The 19,674-nt window shown below is 46.3% G+C and overlaps 1 protein-coding gene across 2 annotated transcripts in view; it reads right to left on the bottom strand.

Annotated features, from left to right (window-relative positions):
* Positions 1–19,674, bottom strand: part of polr1b (RNA polymerase I subunit B) — a 53,327-nt gene that overhangs the window by 31,215 nt on the left and 2,438 nt on the right. For both annotated transcript variants that reach the window (XM_085997884.1, XM_085997885.1), the window contains exons 2-6: positions 18,829–18,996; positions 16,918–17,064; positions 16,095–16,227; positions 3,906–4,042; positions 570–793 (exon numbers count right to left, since the gene is read on the bottom strand). In XM_085997884.1, the coding sequence (XP_085854010.1) occupies positions 570–793; positions 3,906–4,042; positions 16,095–16,227; positions 16,918–17,064; positions 18,829–18,996 (809 nt within the window). The remainder of the gene's footprint in view (positions 1–569; positions 794–3,905; positions 4,043–16,094; positions 16,228–16,917; positions 17,065–18,828; positions 18,997–19,674) is intronic.

The raw sequence follows: 19,674 nt of genomic DNA, 5'->3' as shown, positions 1-19,674 counted from the left end.
TGTATCAGAGGATGGAGAGGAACACACCTTTTCAAAACAGGAGAGGGAGAGAGCTAATCCTGGAAATTCTAGGCCAGTTAGTCTTACTTTAGATGTTGGTATAAATGAGAATTAATAAAAGGCAGTTAGCACAGGCCCCGAACAGGCGGGTAATATTTAACCAACCTTGTGGAATTCTTTGATGCATTCGATAAGGTGCCACATAGAGACTTAGGGCAAAGATAATAGCACATGGAATGAAGGGAAATGTGGCCTTATGCATTGAGGGCAGAAAGCCAAGGGTTGGGGTAAAAAGAAGTTCCTCCCATTTTAAAAGATGAGAGACGTTCCACAGGAATCTGTGCTGGGGCTACTATATGCGCAGCAGTGTGGAAAAACAAGACCGCCACCAGCCATCTGTCCGCCTAATGCCACTTCCCTCTCACCATGGTGGTTTTTGACGCTGCTCACCCGGACAAGCTGCCTCTCTTCCAGGCATCAGTTTAATTCAGTTCACCAGTCTGGCTCCAGGCCTGGACATACATAAATGTATAAAAGTACGAGACAGCTACATGAAAAGCATCACTTACTCGAGCAGGAACTCTGCAGCTTGCTCATTCGTGTACCACTCTGGGAGGTAAAGCTTCACACGGAATCTCTCCCCCAGGTAATTCAGGACTTGCTTCTTTGTAGTGCACCCTTCCGTCATCACCATTCTCAACATCTGTGCCACACAACTCTTAAAGAAGGAGTTGTCTTCTTTTCCTTTAATCAACTCCTGGTAAATCTGGTAGTCTGTGAAATCAACCATCCCCTGCAAAATAAGACAGGAACAAACACAACTGGTGAGGATGAAATAAAACAGCAAATACATAGCAGGTTCGACAGCACCTGGACAGAGGAGAGTCAGGTTATCCTTTCAGGTGGAGAACTGAAAAAGAAAGTGGTTATAGGACTGACCAAAGCAAAGATAAAGGTCCCGAGTACAGAAACGCTAACTGTTATTACAAAGGGGCAGCTAGTACGATTTACAGCCATAAATAGATTTCCTTTTAAGTTTCATGTAACATCCCATGAGTAAAGATGTAATGTAGATTTGAAGATTTCATTAGTATTTTGGGGCTCCTTGTTTCTGTTTCAAAATCTTCCTTCCTTTTCTTTCCTCCATCTGATTTATTTTTCTGCACCACTTTAGGCTCTTCCCACCATCAACTATGGGGCAAGCCATAGACCTCCATCTAAAGCCCCTGGTAATGGCTTTCTAGAACGGGCACCTGCACCATTAGGAATGATTCCTTTCATAATTTCACTGACAGTTTTCCATGCTTTTTTTATTCGTTCATGGGGTGTGGGTGTCGCTGGCAAGGCCAGCATTTATTGCCCATCCCTAATTGCTCTCGAGAAGGTGGTGGTGAGCCGCCTTCTTGAACCGCTGCAGTCCGTGTGGTGAAGGTACTCCCACAGTGCTGTTAGGGAGGGAGTTCCAGGATTTTGACCCAGCGACGATGAAGGATTGACGATATACTTCTAAGTCAGGATGGTGTGTGACTTGGAGGAGACCTTGGAGGCGGTGGTGTTCCCATGCGCCTGCTGCCCTTGTCCTTCTAGGTGGAAGAGGTCGCAGGTTTGGGAGGCGAAGCCTTGGCGAGTTGCTGCAGTGCATCTTGCAGATGGTACACACTGCAGCCATGGTATGCCGGTGGTGGAGGGAGTGAATGTTTAAGGTGGTGGATGGGCTGCCAATCAAGCAGGCTGGATGGTGTCGACCTTCTTGAGTGTTGTTGGAGCTGCACTCATCCAGGCAAGTGGAGAGTATTCCATCACACTCCTTACTTATGCCTTGTAGATGGTGGAAAGGCTTTGGGGAGTCGGGAGGTGAGACACTCGCCGCAGAATACCCAGCCTCTGACCTGCTCTTGTTGCCACAGTATTTATGTGACTGATCCAGTTAAGTTTCTGGTCAATGGTGACCCCCAGGATGTTGATGGTGGGGAATTCGGCGATGGTAATGTAGTTGAATGTCAAGAGGCAGCGGCTAGACTCTAGCTTGTTGGAGATAGTCATTGCCTGCCACTTATCAGCCCAAGCCTGAACGTCGTCCAGGTTTTGTTGCATGCAGGCATGGACTGCTTCATTATCTGAGGAATTGCAAATGGCACTGAACACTGTGCAGTCATCAAACATCCCCATTTCTGAACTTATGTTGGAGGGAAGGTAATTGATGAAGCAGCTGAAGGTGGTTGGGTCTAGGACATTGCCCTGAGGAACTCTTGCAGCGATGTCCTGGGGCTGTGATTATTGACCTCCAACCACAACAACCATCTTCCTTTGTGCTAGGTATGATTGCAGCCAGTGGAAAGTTTTCCCCCCGATTCCCATTGACTTCAGTTTTACTAGGGCTCCTTGATGCCACACTCGGTCAAATGCTGCCTTGATGTCAAGGGCAGTCACTCTCACTTCACCTCTGGAATTCTAATAATCCAAATAACTAATAAAAAAAATAACCTCCACAAGTAGTAGAATCTAACAGCACAGAAGGAGGTCATTCAGCCCATCATGTCTGTGCCGGCTCTTTGAAAGAGCCTTCCAATTAGCCCCACTCCCCTGCTCTTTCCCCACAGCCCTGCAAATGTTTCCGTTTTAAGCATATATACAATTGCCTTTTAAAAGTTAATATTGAATCTGCTTCCACCATCCTTTCAGTGCATCATAACAATTCGCTGCATAAAAATAAATTCTTCTCATCTCCCCCGATTCTTTTATTTAGTATTTGTTTGTAGATTTTCCCTGTCCAAACCCAATCTTCAGACTATCCATCCTTGACTGCACTAGTGCTGAGGAGGAGGCCAGATAGTATACTCCAATGCCCTCTGCAAAAGACAACAGGAAGCAGTAGAAGCAGTCATATCCAACTCTTCCCTCCCTTGCAGGGAAAGGTGGCATCATAGAATCTTACAGCACAGGAGGAGGTCATTCAACCCATCGTGCCCGTGCCAGCTCTTTGATAGAGCTATCCACAGCTTCCACTTTGTGTCTCCCATTCAGCACAGCTCAGATCAGGAATGGAGAAGAGCAAAGTTTGAATTTACTCGTCCTCTACTGCATAACTCTATTCCTTAGCGTCCAGCACCAATCCATTTCCCTTCGGAACTCAAGTGGTTTGATGAGGTTCTCGTCAGTAAAGCAAACCAACAACACCATGGGCTGCAAGACTGAAGACCAAAACATGTCCCCCAAGACTGAAGACCAAAACATGTCCCCCAAGACTGAAGACCAAAACATGTCCCCCAAGACTGAAGACCAAAACATGTCCCCCGAGACTGAAGACCAAAACATGTCCCCCGAGACTGAAGACCAAAACATGTCCCCCGAGACTGAAGACCAAAACATGTCCCCCGAGACTGAAGACCAAAACATGTCCCCCAAGACTGAAGACCAAAACATGTCCCCAAGACTGAAGACCAAAACATGTCCCCCGAGACTGAAGACCAAAACATGTCCCCCAAGACTGAAGACCAAAACATGTCCCCCAAGACTGAAGACCAAAACATATCCCCCAAGACTGAAGACCAAAACATGTCCCCCAAGACTGAAGACCAAAACATGTCCCCCGAGACTGAAGACCAAAACATGTCCCCCGAGACTGAAGACCAAAACATGTCCCCCAAAACATAGAAGATAGGAGCAGGAGTAGGCCATTCGGCCCCTCGAGCCTGCTCCGCCATTTACTGAGATCATGGCTGATCATCCAAATTCAGTACCCTGTCCCTGCCTTCTCCCCATATCCCTTGATCCCTTTAGCCTTAAGAAATATAATAGAAACATAGAAGATAGGAGACTGAATACCAAAACATGTCCCCCAAAAGGATTCAGCCTGTTTTTTAAAATCCCAGCCAAATTTCAGCCAGTGCAATATTCCATCTTACCTTAAGTGCAAAGCAGAGCGGTATGAAGAAGAGTTCCTTCTGGTAAACGAAGTTGACCATTACAGTGCCATTGTCCAGATAGTGGAGGTTCATGTTAATTGCAGTGTGCTCATCCTTCACGCAGTGCATGCTGATACCTAGCAGAAGAAACACAACACACAAAAGAGTTTTCAAAACGCTGGCGTATCACTTTCATTAAATGTCACTTTGTTGTAAGTTAATATTTTCTCCCCGTCAAGTCTTGCAACGTCACGAACGAGAAAATGTAGCCAGGCAGCCAGATCCCATGCACCTCCTCAATAACATTCTGACAGCATAATTAGCAGGGAGTGCACCGAGAGGGAATTAACCAATGGTCTACCACTGTGTGGCACAGTGGGCTGACAGCCGTATCAGCCTATCGGGCTGTTGTACTTCAGGGAGTGGGAAGGTGTACACAATTTCACCATCACTTTATCCTCATAAAAAATGTCCCCAAGTGATTGAAATAAAACAGTCGAGTGTGTCAACTTCCAAAGAAACCTAAACTGGAACACAATATTACGGCACAAGTTTAAATATTATGGTCCTCTTTTGAAACTTTGCTCACCAATTACTCGGTTTTCTTTTGCAGGCACTGAATGCTGGCTGGGGTATGGTTCCATAGGTGCCTCTCCCAAGTAGCCATTATTTATGTGTGAGCTGCAGAAAGTGTGACTTCACAGCCAAGCCACATTCTGTCCTCACTCAACATGACCCACACGTTGTTCAGAGGTCCATTGCCACGCAAACACCTTACTTCAGCAGCAGTTCCTAGCCCCATGAGCTCTACCACAGAGAAGGACAAGAGCAGCAACAATAACTTGCTTTAATATAAGCGCCTTTAATGTAGAAAAATGTCCAAAAGCACTTCACAGAACAAAATGGATGATCAGCTAAAGAAGTAGATATTAGGAGGGGTGACAAAAGCTTGGTCAAAGAGGTGGGCCGGGATTTTGCTCACCTCGGCGGGTCCAGTGCGGGCGGTGTCGGGTTGCAGGGACGCTGCTGGCTCCATCCCGCTGTCTAAAATGAATTTACGTTAATAGGGCCTGTTAAGCCCGCCCAGCACGTTTCCCCGGCCAATTAGAGGAAGTAGGTCTGGTGACGTCATTCATGACGCGTCATCAGCTGGTTTCCTTATAGGGACCGTGGTCAACTTTCTTTTGACGTTTGTGCTGTCAGTGTTCTACAGCATTGAAGTGCTGCAAACACTGACAAGCACTGAACAGAGGTGCAGGGCTGCACCCTGGTTCTCCCATGACTCCCTCCATATGCTTATGTAGGGAGTCACAGCACACAAGGAGGTCCTATTCCCTTCCCATGGGCAGAAGAGACCTCCCCAGGAGGCCAACACAGCCTGGTTGCACGTTGCAGAGGAGGTCACAAGCAGGGATGTCGTCAGGAGTCCCTGGCTGCAGTGGCACAAACCTTTCAATGATCTCATTAGATCACGAAACATTAGTACAAAGCCGCACTCACCTTCATCCTGCTGTGCCTCTCATCACATCCCCATCACTCTGCCTTCCCGACCCTACTCCTGCACATCCTTACTCACACCAACTTACCTTGCACCTCCACCCATCCCTCTCTATCTACATTATCACTTCCCCATCTCACTAGCCACCCCTCATACCCACCCTCATCCTAGTCCAATCATACCAACTAACAACACACAAGGGTAGGCACTTGGGTGTTTTAGCCAATGTTAATGTAAAGTTTCTGCTAATGTGCTGTCAAACATTGAAACCTTTATTTTCAACACTTTCCATTCTTGCACAGATTTGTGTGCACCTTTGAAAGTGGTTTAGTGAGTTACAGTGAATGGTGGGACATAATGGTACCCCCCGCAATGGTGGTGAGTGTGAAAGGAATGGCTTGGACATTATAAGGATGCTTTATTGTGCTGGTGTGGGGTGGAGCCAACCTGGCTCATCATGTGACAGCCGGGGTGTACAGCGTCAAGTGAAGTAAATCTGGCCATGGTGAGGCCATCCCTGGCAGCAATGTGGGAGAGTACTAATGCTCTCTGTCCTGTGCAGCATCAGGTGATTGCGGAGGAGGTTGGTGTTGTTGTTGTTGGTGCTGGTGGTGTGCCTGGTGTTGGGGCTGATCATGGTGGGATTCTGAGGACCAAGGTAAAACAGTATAAACGGTACCCATGCTGGTGGAACAGATGGCAGGTGAAGTTGAGATGACAGTGGTGAGAGAGGTTGTTCCAAGGAGGTGACACTGGATGGAGAGTTTGCTCCAAACACTTGCAGCCTGCATAAAACTCAATCTGTCTTCCAAATGCAGTAAGCAACAGCTTCTGTACTTGGAAAGTGAACAGCTGTGAGGTGGGAGCTTTTATAGACCATTTCAAGCTGTCAAGTAATCAGCTGAAGTAATGGCCATTTAACTCCCACCTCAGGTTCACAGACGTGGTCCCCGAGCAGTTTACGTTACAATTATTATTAATAAGGGTCTGTCAACAACCCAATAATTGGTTTACTTGGGTCGCCCACCTCTGCGGGTTAAGTCAGATCGGAGATCACACACGCGCCATTGAGAAAGGCCTTTGGGCAGGGGTCCCGACCCGCTGTCAAAAAAATCAAATCAAAATTCCGGCCGTGGTTATTAAGGAAAATGTTGAAGGAAGACAAAGAGCTGAGGACTTTAAGGAAGGGATTCCTGAGCATGGGGCCTAGACAGCTGATCGCATGGCTGCCGAAGGGAGGGGGGATGCACAAGATGCCAAAGTCAGAGGAACTGAGATTTTTGGGTGGTGGTGGGGGCGGGAGGGGCTTCTAACGCTAGAGAAGGTTACAGAGAAAGGGAGAACGAGATGCAAGAAGGATTTAAACACAAGGACGAGAATTTTAAAATTGTAGTGTTGAGGGACCAGGAACAAATGTAGGGCGAGGAGTGAAGATAGGATTATGGGCAGCAGAGCTTTAGATAAGCTGGTGTTTACAAAGGGTAGCAGATGGGACGCCGGCCAGGACAACATGGGAATAGTTAAGTCCTTGACCCCTCCAGGACATCCTCTCTCTCCAGCACTGTTAGAGAGGATGTCCTGGAGGGGTCAAGGACAGAATCTATTTGTTAGAGTTAAGAAATAATAGAGGTGCCATTACACTACATTGAGGCAAAAATGAATATTCGAGTGGCAGATGGGCTGAGGTGGGGGCAGAGGAGGACAATGTTTTGGAGGCCTTTGTCACAGAGGGGTCAGAAGCTCAGTTCGGGATTGAAGAGGACACTGAGGTTGCGAACAGTCTGGATCAGCCGGAGATAGTAGCCAGGGAGAGGTCAGAAGTTTGTGCTAAACTCTCAGGGCAACTAGGGATGGGCAACAAATGCCAGTCTTGCCAGCGACGAACACATCCCGAGAATTAATTTTTAAAATAATTAATTAATTAATGCAGCATTCCCTACCACTGTCGCAGCTAACTCAGCACGGAGATGAATAGTGAGATTTTCCTGGCATGTTTTGAACAGTGACTGACTGGATAAGCTCAGCGAGTAATTGAGGGAACCGTACTATTCCCTTTATTAGAAAATTGTTGCGGGTATAGGAAGGAGGGAGGGGAGGGTTGGGTTTAAACTAATTTGGCAGGGGGATGGGCACCAGGATGTAGTATTAGAAAGGAGAAACAAAGTGCACAAAGGATGGAAAGAGACAGATAACACTAGAGTAAGAAATAGTGAGGTGTTAGGTGGGGTCAGATTAAGACAGAATACAAGAAGGTCTAAGCAGGTTTACAATGCATGTGTGTAAACGCACGAAGCGTGGTCAATAAGGCTGGTGAGCTGCAGGCGCAAATAGACACATGGGAATATGATGTCGTGGCGATAACGGAGACCTGGCTCAAAAAGGTGGAGAATTGGGTTTTAAATATCCCTGGACGTAAGGTGTTCAGGAAAGATAGGGAAGGAAAGAAAGGAGGCAGGGTGGCAGTATTGGTTAAGGAGCATGTTACAGTGCTGGAGAGAGAGGATGTCCTGGAGGGGTCAAGGACAGAATCTATTTGGTTAGAGTTAAGAAACAATAGAGGTGCCATTACACTACTGGGTGTATTCTATAGGCCGCCAACTAGTGGAAGGATATAGAGGAGCAAATTTGCAGGGAAATTACAGAGAGGTGCAAGAGTTATAGAGTACTAATAATAGGGGACTTCAATTATCCTAATATAGACTGGGATAGTAATCGTGTAAAGGGCAGAGATGGGGAAGAACTTCTGAAGTGTGTTCAGGAGAACTTTCTTGATCAGTACGTTTCCGGCCCAACGAGGAAGGAGGCATTGCTAGATCTGGTTCTGGGTAATGCGGTGGGTCAAGTAGAGCAAGTTTCAGTAGGGGGACATTTAGGGAACAGTGATCATAGTATGATAAGGTTTAGACTAGCTATGGAAAAGGACAGGGAGCAATCTAAAGTAAAAATACTTAATTGGAGGAAGGCGAATTTCAGTGGGTTGAGAACGGATCTGGCCCGGGTAAATTGGAATCAAAGATTGGCAGGCGTAACTGTAATCAAACAATGGGCTGCCTCTAAAGAGGAGATGGTTCGGGTACAGTCGAGGTACATTCCAACGAGGGGGAAAGGTAGGGCTCAACGGGCTCCTTCTGTGCTGTAACCATTCTATGATTCTAACTAAAGTCAGAGCTCCCTGGGTGACGAAAATCTTCCAATCCTCCTTAGATATGGGGGGTGATGCCAGAGGACTGGAGAACTACAAATGTTACACCCTGGCTCAAAAAAAGGTGCAAGGATAAACCCAGCAACTACAGGCCAGTCAGTTTAACCTCAGTAGTGGGGAAGCTTTTAGAAACAGTAATCAGGGACAAAGTTAACAGTCACTTGGACAAGTGTGGATCAATCAAGGAAAGCCAGCACAGATTTGTTAAAGGCAAATCGTGTTTAACTAAATTGTTGAGGTTCTTGATGCAACAGGGAGGGTTGATGAGGGCAATGCGGTTGACGTGGTGTATATGGACTTCCAAAAGGCATTTGAGAAAGTGCCACATAATAGGCTTGCTAGAAAAGTTGGAGCCCATGGAATAAAAGGGACAGTGACAGCATGAATATGAAATTGGCTAAGTGACAGGAAACAGAGTAGTGGTGAACGGTTGTTTTTCGGACAGGAGGAAGATGTAGTGGTGCTCCCCGGGGTCGGTACTAGGACTGCTTTTCTTGATATATATTAATGACTTGGACTTGGGTGTACAGGGTACAATTTCAAAATTTGCAGATGACACAAAACTTGGAAGTATAGTGAACTGTGAAGAGGCTAGTGATAGACTTCAAGAAGAAGAGTGTAAGGATAAACCCAGCAACTATAAGCCAGTCAGTTCAACCTCAGTAGTGGGGAATAGACAGGCTGGTGGAGTGGGTGGACACGTGGCAGATGAAATTTAATGCAGAAAAGTGCAAAGTGATACATTTTGGTAGAAAGAATGAGGAGAGGAAATATAAACTAAAGGGTACAATCCTAAAGGAGGTGCATGAACAGAGAAACCTGGGGGTATATGTGCACAAGTCGTTGAAGGTGGCAGGGCAGGTTGAGAAAGCAGTTAAAAAAGCATACGGGATCCTGGGCTTCATAGAGGCATAGGGCCAGAAATTCGGGTCCCCACGAGTGAGTACGCGCTGTGTACTCACGCGTAGGGCCAACAAAAGTGCCGGTTTCGTGCATGCACTGCGCATGCGCTGGAAACCGGAACTTCCGTTCCCTTAAAGGAAGGGGTTCGAAGGTCAAACCCGTGCACCGGAGAGGCAGCGCGTACGCCTGGAACGTCCGATTTTATTATTTTTTTTTTACAGGTTTCCCCGGGAGGGTAATTCCCTAGCAGCTGTGCGTTTAAAATGCAGTCGCAAGGCCTGCTTTTAACAAGGTAAGTGGTGAATTAAGTAAAATTAAAACATTTTTTCCAGTTTTATTATTTTTAAATACTTTAAAGAAAGGTAAGTTTATTTTTAGCCCCATTAAATTAATTTTTTCAAAAATTTAAATTGTTTAAAAAAGTTATTTTATGTAATTTATAGTTATTTTAAAAATGTGATTTTTTTTTAAATGTATTTGAAGTTTTAGTTATGTTTTGGGGCCGAACTGTATTCATAGATTTGACACGTCTTCCTGTCAAATTTATGAATGGAGATTCCCTATTATGATTGGCTCTCCATGGCCCACGTGATCCCAGGGGACGCTTCGAACTAACTGCGCCCCGGGATACGCAAGCACCGCGCGCCGGCAGCTGGAGGAGGCCAGGATCAGAATCCCACGCGGGCCCACAGCACAACGGCCAGCGCGTTAGGTAAGTGCAGGTCAGAGGTTTGCACCCGCGGGAAGCCTCTGACCCGAATTTCTGGGCCAATGAGTACAAAAGCAAGGAAGTTATGATGAACCTTTATAAATCACTGGTTCGGCCTCAACTGGAGTATTGTGTCCAATTCTGGGCACCGCACTTTAGGAAGGATGTGAAGGCCTCAGAGAGGGTGCAGAAAAGATTTACGAAAATGATTTCAGGGATGAGGGACTTCAGTTATGTGGATAGACTAGAGAAGCTGGGATTGTTTTCCTTAGAGCAGAGAAGGTTGAGAGGCGATATGATAGAGGTGTGCAAAACCATGAGGGGCCCAGACGGAGTAGAGAGAGAGAAACTATTCCCACCGACAGAAGGATCGAGAACCAGAGGAGACAGATTTAAGGTGATTGGCAGAAGGTCCAAAGGCGACATGAGGAAAAACTTTTTTACGCAGCGAGTGGTTAGGATCTGGAATGTACTGCTTGCAAGGTTGATGGAGGCAGACTCAATCGTGGCTTTCAAAAGGGAATTGGATAAGCACCTGCAGGAAAAACATTTACAAGGCTACGGAGAAAGGGCGGGGGAGTGGGACTAGCTGAAGTGTTCTTGCAGAGAGCTGGCACGGGCTCGGCGGGCCGAATGGCCTCCTTCTGTGCTGTAACCATTCTATGATTCTAGGATCAAGAGGTTTAAACTTGCTGACGTGCTGGGCAGTGACTATCTATAGTTACATTAAAATCAATACTGATGCAGCAACAGCGAGCAACTTTAGAATCCTTTAGTTATGACTCTGCAGAAGTGGGAACTCTTGGTGCAGAGACAACACTCTCCGTATTAATAGGAACCGCCTCGATCGGACACCAATCCAACTGCATGTGCACTCAGCAAAGATCAAAATAGGGACTGCAAATCAGTACATAGTAATTACAGCACAGGGGGCTGCCACTCAGCCCAACCACACCCGTGCGAGCTCTTCATACACGAATCCCACTGCCCTCAGCCTCTGCACCGTGCGACATCTCACCCTCGCTGATTTCAAACTCCATCTCAACTCACCTTCTCCTCTCTCCTCAGAGTTCAATGCTCTCCTGTCAACCTTTCCTTCCATATAAACTCTCCTACCCATAGCCACGGCCATTTCCTCGACCTTGCCATCTCATGTGGCCTCTTCAGCCCCATCGTTTCAATCACAGACAAGGCCGTCTCTGATCACTTCCTTGTATCCCTTACCACTCACACCCCCCCCTTCCAACCCCACTTCCTTCGGTATCCGCCCCTGGAAAAAAAACTCTTTCCAAAGTCACTTACAACACACTTTCAAACTCCCAAATGTCTAGCCTTTGGCCCTCCGCTCACCATGATATTGCTGCAGCTACCAATGTGCTCAATCACACCCTCACCTTCGATGCCCTTGTCTCCAGTAAAACCCTACTGTAAGAATTCGCAATAATTTACAGTTCTGAAGATTCATTTTTTTGATTAAAGAATCCCTGGGCGTTGTGCTTTTAAATTTCCAGGGATAAAAATGGCAGTCGCACCACATGGCCGAATGGCAAAAGAGGTTTGGAATGCAGCTTTCTGTGTCTGGAAGTAAGGTTCGATGAAGACAAAGGACAATGCTTTGTTTACAAAGCAACTGAATGCTATTAGCATTTGTTTGTATATCGAGTGGATACATCTAAACTGCAGAAGAGACTTTTGTACCTTGAATGGGAAACGTTTAACAATTGAATGGGTTTTAAATCACCCAGCACTGGACAATAGGGCTGTTGCATTCTCTTTGTTTCAGCCCAGGGAGCTCCGGAAGACACATTAACCCAGTCTAACCACTTTGAGTTAGCCAATCACAGCTTTCTCTTGTGTATTGGACCCTTTGGGTGGGGAATTTTGCACACAGCCCTTGCAAGGCAGAACGGCAGGGGCCTCACCAGGTATAAAGATAGCGGCTGAGAAGCTATCTCACTCTCTTACTTCGCTGGATCACAGGTGAGCAGAGTGTTCTGACTCCTCAACAAAGCAACCTAGTTAAGGAGTTTGGGGGATGGTGATTTAAGGGAATTGCTAAGATTGTTTAAATAACATTGTAGCCATTGTATCCCTCGTTTTTGCCGTCTGCAACCCCGTTATATAGTTTTACTGTAATTACTGTGTTCGTGTGGTATAGTTTATTCTTTTGATTGTAGTTTATTTAGGTAATAAAACTTGATTTTTTTCTCTCATCCAAACTACGTGTCTGTTTTAATATCAATAATTATAAGCCCTGCAGTCAGAACTGGAAGGTGGGGTAGCGATTCGAAACCGCTGTTTTAAAATTGGTCTGAGTGCAGGCAAAGGCTGCAAGACCAGGAAAATTACTTTAAACCAGTTTAAAGAAGCCCCAACCCTTACACTTACCTCTATCGCCTCATGGTCATTCCCTCTGGTACGGCTCCCTCAAGTCCAAGGAGCGCAGACCTGAACATATATGGCGCTCAAATGGTTTAGCCCTTCATCGCCAGATCTGGCTGGACTACATCAAGCACTATGTGGTCCTGCTCTCTTCTGCAAAACAGTTCACAACTCTAGGATCATCCTGGAATCGAAAGATAACCCCAGCTTCTCTTCTCCACTACCAATCGTCTCCTTAAACCCCTCGCCCCTGCCCTCTCCTCCAGCAGACTGAGACCAATCCGTTCAGCTGCCTCTGCTGCATCCCTTGTCCACCAAGCCAAACTTCCCCAAGGATGCCCTCTGCTCTAACCCTGAACTTACATCTTTCTCTAGTTTCTCTCCTATCTCTCCTCATGCCCCCTCCGAGCTCATCTTGCCCATGCAACCCACCGCATGCTCTCTTGACTCTATTTGCACTAAATTGCTGACCACCCAACTTCCCTTCCTGACCTCCATGCTAGCTGATATTGTAAATGGTTCCTTCTCTTTAGGTACTGTGACTGACCCACTCCCTTTCAAATCTTCGACCATCATGCCCGCCTCAAAAAAACCACGCTTAACCTGCAAACTACCACCTCATCTCCAACCGCCCTTTCCTCTCCAAAATCCCTGAATGTGTTGTTGCCTCCCAAATCCGTGCCCATCTTTCCTGCAACTCCATGTTTGAATTTCTCCAATCAGGTTTACGCCTCTGCCACAGTACTGAAATGGTCCTAATCAAAGTCACAAATGACATCCTACGTAACTGTGACCATGGTAAACTATCCCTCCTCATCCTCTTGACATCTCTGCAATCTTTGACACAGTTGACCACACCATCCCCCTCCACCGCCTGGTTTCACTCTTGCCTATCCAGTTGTAGTCATAGAGACTCCTACAATGGCTTCTCTCCCCACCCCCGCAACCTACCCTTGGCCCTCTCCTAATTTTCATCTACATGCAACCTCTCAGCGACATCATCCGAAAACATGGCATCAGGTTCCACATGTACTGTGACGACACCCAGTTCCAACCCACCACCTCACTTGACCCCTCCGCTGCCTCTGTATGGTCAGACTGTTTGACCGACAGCCAGTCTTGGATGAGCCGCAATTTCCTCCAATTAAACACACTGGGAAGACCAAAGCCATTGTCCATAATCCCCGCCAGAAACTCCGTTACTTTGCTACCGTTTCCACTTTCTCTCCACTCCTCAATTCCACCTCGGCCAACGTCTCAGGCTGAACCAAACTGTTCGAGACCTTAGCATCCGACTTGACTGAGCGGAGCTTCCGACCCCATATCCTCTCCATCACAGACTGCCCACTTCCACCTTCGTAACATCGCCTGTCTCCGGCCCTGCCTCAGCTTATCTGCTGCTGAAATCCTCATCCATGCTTTGTTACCTCCAGATTCTACTATTCCGATGCTCTCTCTGTCAGCCTCACAACTTCCATTCTCCACAAACTTGAGCTTATTCAGAATCTTGCTGCCCATAACCTAACTCGTACCCATCACCCCTGTGCTCGCAGATCTACATTGGGTCCCAGTCTACTAATGCTTTGATTTTTAAATGATCATCCTCGTGTTCAAATCCCTCCTTATCTCTGTAACCTCCTCCAGTCCTACAACCACCAAAGATCTCTGCGTTCCTCCAACTCTGAAGTCATGGCAGGTTGCCGAGTACCCCATAATACAGAATTGCTGAACTCCAGTGAGGTCACATGTGATTTGGTGAGTTTAATGTGAAGGTAGGATAACTGTTGTGTATCCCACCAGGACCACAAGAGACACATTTGTAACAGTAGTTTTCAAGAAAGAGAATGTGGACATGACAGTAACAGCAACAACTTGCATTTATATAGTGCCTTTAACGTAGTAAAACATCCCAAGTCGCTTCACAGGAGCGTTACCAGACAAAATTTGACACCGAGCCACATATGATATTAGGACAGGTGGAGGTAGGTTTTAAGGAGCGTCTTGAAGAAGGAGAGAGGTAGAAAGGCGGAGAGGATTAGGGAGGGAATTCCAGAGCTTAGGGCCTAGCCAGAATTGGAGGGGCGCAGATATCTCGGAGGGTTGTAGGGCTGGAGGAGGTAACAGAGATAGGGAGGGGCGAGGCCATGGAAGGTTTTGAAAACAAGGATGAGAATTTTTTTAATTGAGGGTTTGCCGAACCGGGACCAATGTAGGTCAGCGAGTACAAGGTGAACGGGACAGAGGGTGCATGGTGACCTTAGAGTAGTACAGTTTAAAACTTAGCTACTGGTGCCTCCAAATGGCTCATCAATTTTATCTGATAAACAGCACAACCATACAAACCAAAAAAATCCCACATTCGATCGCTGGTCTGTGCTACAATTGGCTACAGTGGTTTAGGATTAGAGAGGGGAAATAGCAACAACAAAATAAGCCACATCAAGTCTGGTTCTCACTCCTGCTTGCTATCCAGTGACCCGTCCTGGAAGTACATGTAGATGGACGTCAGATGAAGACAGGTTCAGGTTCGGCTGTGATGAGTTCGACAGTCTGGGAACACCCTTTGGAACAGAGGAGGCTGAAGGGAGACTTGACGGAGGTGTATAAAATTATGAGGGGCCTAGATAGAGTGGCTAGGAAGGACCTATTTCCCATAGCAGAGAGGTCAATAACTAGGTCGCCATAGATTTAAAATAATTGCTAGAAGGATTAAAGGGGAGTTGAGGAGAACTTTCTTCGCTCAGAGAGTGGTGGGCGCCTGGAACTCACTGAAAGGGTGGTAGAGGCAGAAACCCGCATCGCATTTAAAAAGTACTTGGATATGCACTTGACGTGCCGTTATCTACAGGGCTACGGACCAAGAGCTGGATTAGGCTGAACAGCTCTTTTACGGTCGGCACAGATACGATAGGCCGAATGGCCTCCTTCTGTGCCGTAAATGTCTATGATGCTATGGAACACCTCCTGTTATGGCTCACGTATGAATGAGGGCCAGTTGGGCAAAGGTGCTTTGTGCGCATGGAACTAGGAAGGAGTCATCACTTCAGGCAGAGGGAGGAAAATTGGGGGTGAATAAGAGGGGGGAAAGATTTCTACCAATAGGAACTCATGTGGACTTGAAGTGATCTGGCTTTGGGAATTAAACAAGCAGAGGATTCAGAGAGAAACCTTCCACAAGCCAACCATTACTAGCACTGGTGCAAATAACACAAAATCTAATGTCCTATTAATCCACATTCCCCAAACCAACCATTACTGGTGCAAATAACACAAGATCTAATGTCCTATTAATCCACGTTCCCCAAACCAACCATTACTGGCACTGGTGCAAATAACACAAGATCTAATGTCCTATTAATCCACGTTCCCCAAACCAACCATTACTGGCACTGGTGCAAATAACACAAGATCTAATGTCCTATTAATCCACGTTCCCCAAAATCACAATCATGATTAAAACAAGCTCGGAATTTATTTTTTTTAATTTGCAATTACCATACTGGGTATAGCCAGGGCCTCTGCTCTTCCACTTGGGTCTCACCATAGCAACGGGAAAATTTCGTCGTGGCATGATCAGCATCCGGATGATCTTTTCTATACCGTTTATTATGAAGTATCCTCCCATCTCCTGTTGAAAAACAGATATGCATCAGTTTCTGTTGTCCCTTCTCTAAAATCACAGTTTGACAAACTGATCTTAATTTTGATCTCAAAGCAATAATTCCTTGGCAAGTACCGTCAATGGTAATTACCCACAGGTCACCTCGCTCTTTAAATCTTATATTTCAAAGCACAACCTTATTCACGGAGGTCTTGTATCACCCGTCTCATGCTGAAAGCCCACAAGATGTGCTAACGTAACGTCAACTAAGAAAGTCCACTTCCAGTACGTCTATTCCGCACAAACAGCAAATTAAACCAGATTCTCCAGCAGCATTTGTGTGGGTTTTTTAAAGGATCTTCAGGGATAGAACAGAACAGATCTGGGTGGGTGGGTTGGGGGGGGGGGGGGTGACTTTCGCTGGTCACTATGTTTTAGCGACATCATAAACATACTGGGACAATTTCCTGAGTTCGCTCTTTATAATAAATTTATAACCAAAATTGCTCATAACATAGCTAAAAACAATCAGTTTCCCACCGTGTTTACAATGTACACTGCGACCAAGGCAATTAAAGTTACAAGAAACATGTTCTCAGCAGAAATGAATGACTGCATAGAAGCTTTCCTCTCTTCCTTCCCCTAATGTGCTGCCGCCACCCCCCTGAGATCGCACTAGGAGAGGAGGAAGTCAGGCTAAAGGTATTAATTCATTACCTCTGCTTCTTCATGGTGTTTAATGAGATCTTGAGGAGAGAGGCGGTACAGGTTGCACAGTTTTGATTTGACCATAATAGGGATCAAACCTAGGCTCTGTTTAATAATCCCTTTCGGTACACCATTCACTGACCAGCTAATGTCTGCCTAAAAAGTGGGGGGGGAAAAAGAAAGTTAAAGAATTGCTGTTTGCAAAAGCCCTGACATAGATGAAAAAGACTGGATACTTTGCTCTGTTCCTTTTTAAAACTAAAAATGCACTCACACAGGACACAGGTGGAACTCTTAACAACATATGACAGACCAGACTCCATTTGAATCATACTGAAACCCTGAACTCAGCTCATGTCAGATGCCCAGTTTACACTAGAGCAGCCAGTAACGCTGAACGACATTGAGTGATCAGACATCAGCAGCATGCAGTCATTTTATCCAAAGGTAATTCAGAGTTAAAATCATGCAACTCAAGTGTCCCTGGATTAGGAATGGGGCCGGGGGAGGGGGGAAACATCATCCAGTGCGTCCACTCCAAATGACCACTCCCTCCGACTAGTGTGTACACAGGTACAGGAAAAAAAGCTGCATCTTTATAAAGCCCCGGTTAGGCCACAACTGGAGTATTGCGTCCAGTTCTGGTCACCACACTTTAGGAAGGATGTGAAGGCCCTTGAGAGGGTGCAGAGGAGATTTACCAGAATGGTTCCGGGGATGGGGGGATCTTAGCTACAAGGACAGGTTGGAGAAGCTGGATTTGTTTTCATTAGAGCAAAGGAGGTTGAGGGGTAATTTGATAGCAGTGTACAAGATTATGATGGGTTTGGATAGGCTAGACGGGGAAAGGCTGTTCCCACTAGTTGATGGCACAAGGACTAGGGGACACAGATTTAAGGTTTTGGGCAAGAGATACGGGGGGGGATGTGAGGGAAAACTTTTTTACGCAGCGAGTGGTGAGGACCTGGAACTCGCTACCGACGGAAGTGGTGGAAGCGGACACACTGAATGTTTTCAAGGGGAGACTGGATAGGCACTTGAGGGAAATAAACTTGCAGGGCTACGGGGATAGAGCGGGGGAATGGGACTGACTGGATTGCTCTACAGAGAGCCGGCACAGACTCGAGGGGCCGAATGGCCTCCTTCTGTGCCGTTATGACTATGTCGGCTGAAGACGTGATCGTGAAACAGCTGTGAACAGGATGAATTGCTTACTAATGCTCACTGACAAGCATAACACATGAAGAATGGCCACTTGGGACTCCTAGTGAAGCATACCCCAATGTGAGTCGTTGCTCTCAGCTAGCGTAACGGTTATGGAGCTGGACTAGTAACCTGTGGTTGAGAGTTCAAATCCCACCATGGAGAATTGTGAAATTGAATTCAACAAATTTGGTCAACTGTTGACTGGCACCAGAAAAATGACCAAGAACCTGCTAGAGTGTCATTAAAAACCCAACTGGGTCAGTAATGCTCTCCTACCCATACTGGCCTTCACTTGACTCCAGTCCAACACTATATGGTTAATTTTTAATGCCCTCAGGGCAAATAGATTTTGTCAATAAATGCCAGCATCACAAGAACACATTAAAAAAAATTGGGCTTAAAAAGCAGGAAAATCACACAGTTGACATAACTTTGGATACAAATCCAGTTATGCGTCAACTTGCAGCCAGGCAGGATCAGCTCAAGGTGACCCAAGGGGCTGTAAACACAGAAGCTAGGTTTTTCAATCATTGTTATTTTAAATTGGTTATACCAGCATTAAAAGTAACACCAATTGGAAAGATCTGGGCTAACAAGACTATAATAATATTTAACCGAGTATCAAAACAATCCCCACTCCAGCAGCAGGTTACTGTGACTGCAGCAGTTTTTAACCTATATTGAAAGCTATGGGTCAGAACTAATGATACTTACAGTTAACTTGCCCTTGTAAGTACTCCGCCGGCCTCTGCACTCCGCCGGGTAGACTTTCAGCTCACTGCAGATGCTGCCTTTAGGCACCATGGGAGGGTTGATGACAGCATCCACAAACACCAGGCTGATGCGCTCATTTTTATAATTGAGCTCCAACTGAGGAATAGCCTGCAGTGAGCACATTTAAAGCAAATGTGTCAGTAAGAGCTTTGAAGAAAGATTTAGAAGTCACATCTCTATGAAGCACTATCACACACATTTTAGAAAAAAGCTCTCGGCAGCTAGCTTAGCTCTGAGGAAACAACTTGCAATTATATAGCGCCTTTAACGTAATAAAACATCCCCAGGCGCTCCACAGGAGCGTAATCAAACAAAATTTGACACCGAGTCGCATAAGAACATATTGGGACAGATGGCCATAAGCTTGGTCAAAGAGGTAGGTTTTAAGGAGCGTCTTAAAGGAGAAGAGAGAGGTAAAGAAGCGGAGAGGTTTAGGGAGGGAATTCCAGAGATTAGGGCGTAGGCAGCTGGAGGCACGGCCGCCAATGGCAAGAAGCCTGGGTTGGAGGAGCACAGAGATCTCGGCAGGTTGTAGGGCTGGAAGAGGTTGCAGAGATAAGAAGGAGCAAGGCCATGGAGGGATTTGAAAGCAAGGATAAGAATTTTAAAATTGAAGGGTTGCCGGACCGGGATCCAATGTAGGTCAGCGAGCACAGGGGTGATGGGTGAACGGGACTTGGTACGAGTTAGGATACGGGCAGCAGAGTTTTGGATGAGCTTAAGTTTATGGAGAATGGAAGATGGGAGGCCGGCCAGGAGAGCATTGGAATAGTCAAGGCTACAGGT

This window comes from Somniosus microcephalus, chromosome 9 (assembly GCF_052327205.1).
Source record: "Somniosus microcephalus isolate GS21.2 chromosome 9, FLI_Smic_1.0, whole genome shotgun sequence".
Lineage (NCBI taxonomy): Eukaryota > Metazoa > Chordata > Chondrichthyes > Squaliformes > Somniosidae > Somniosus > Somniosus microcephalus.
This window is presented reverse-complemented; position numbering and strand designations above follow the sequence as displayed.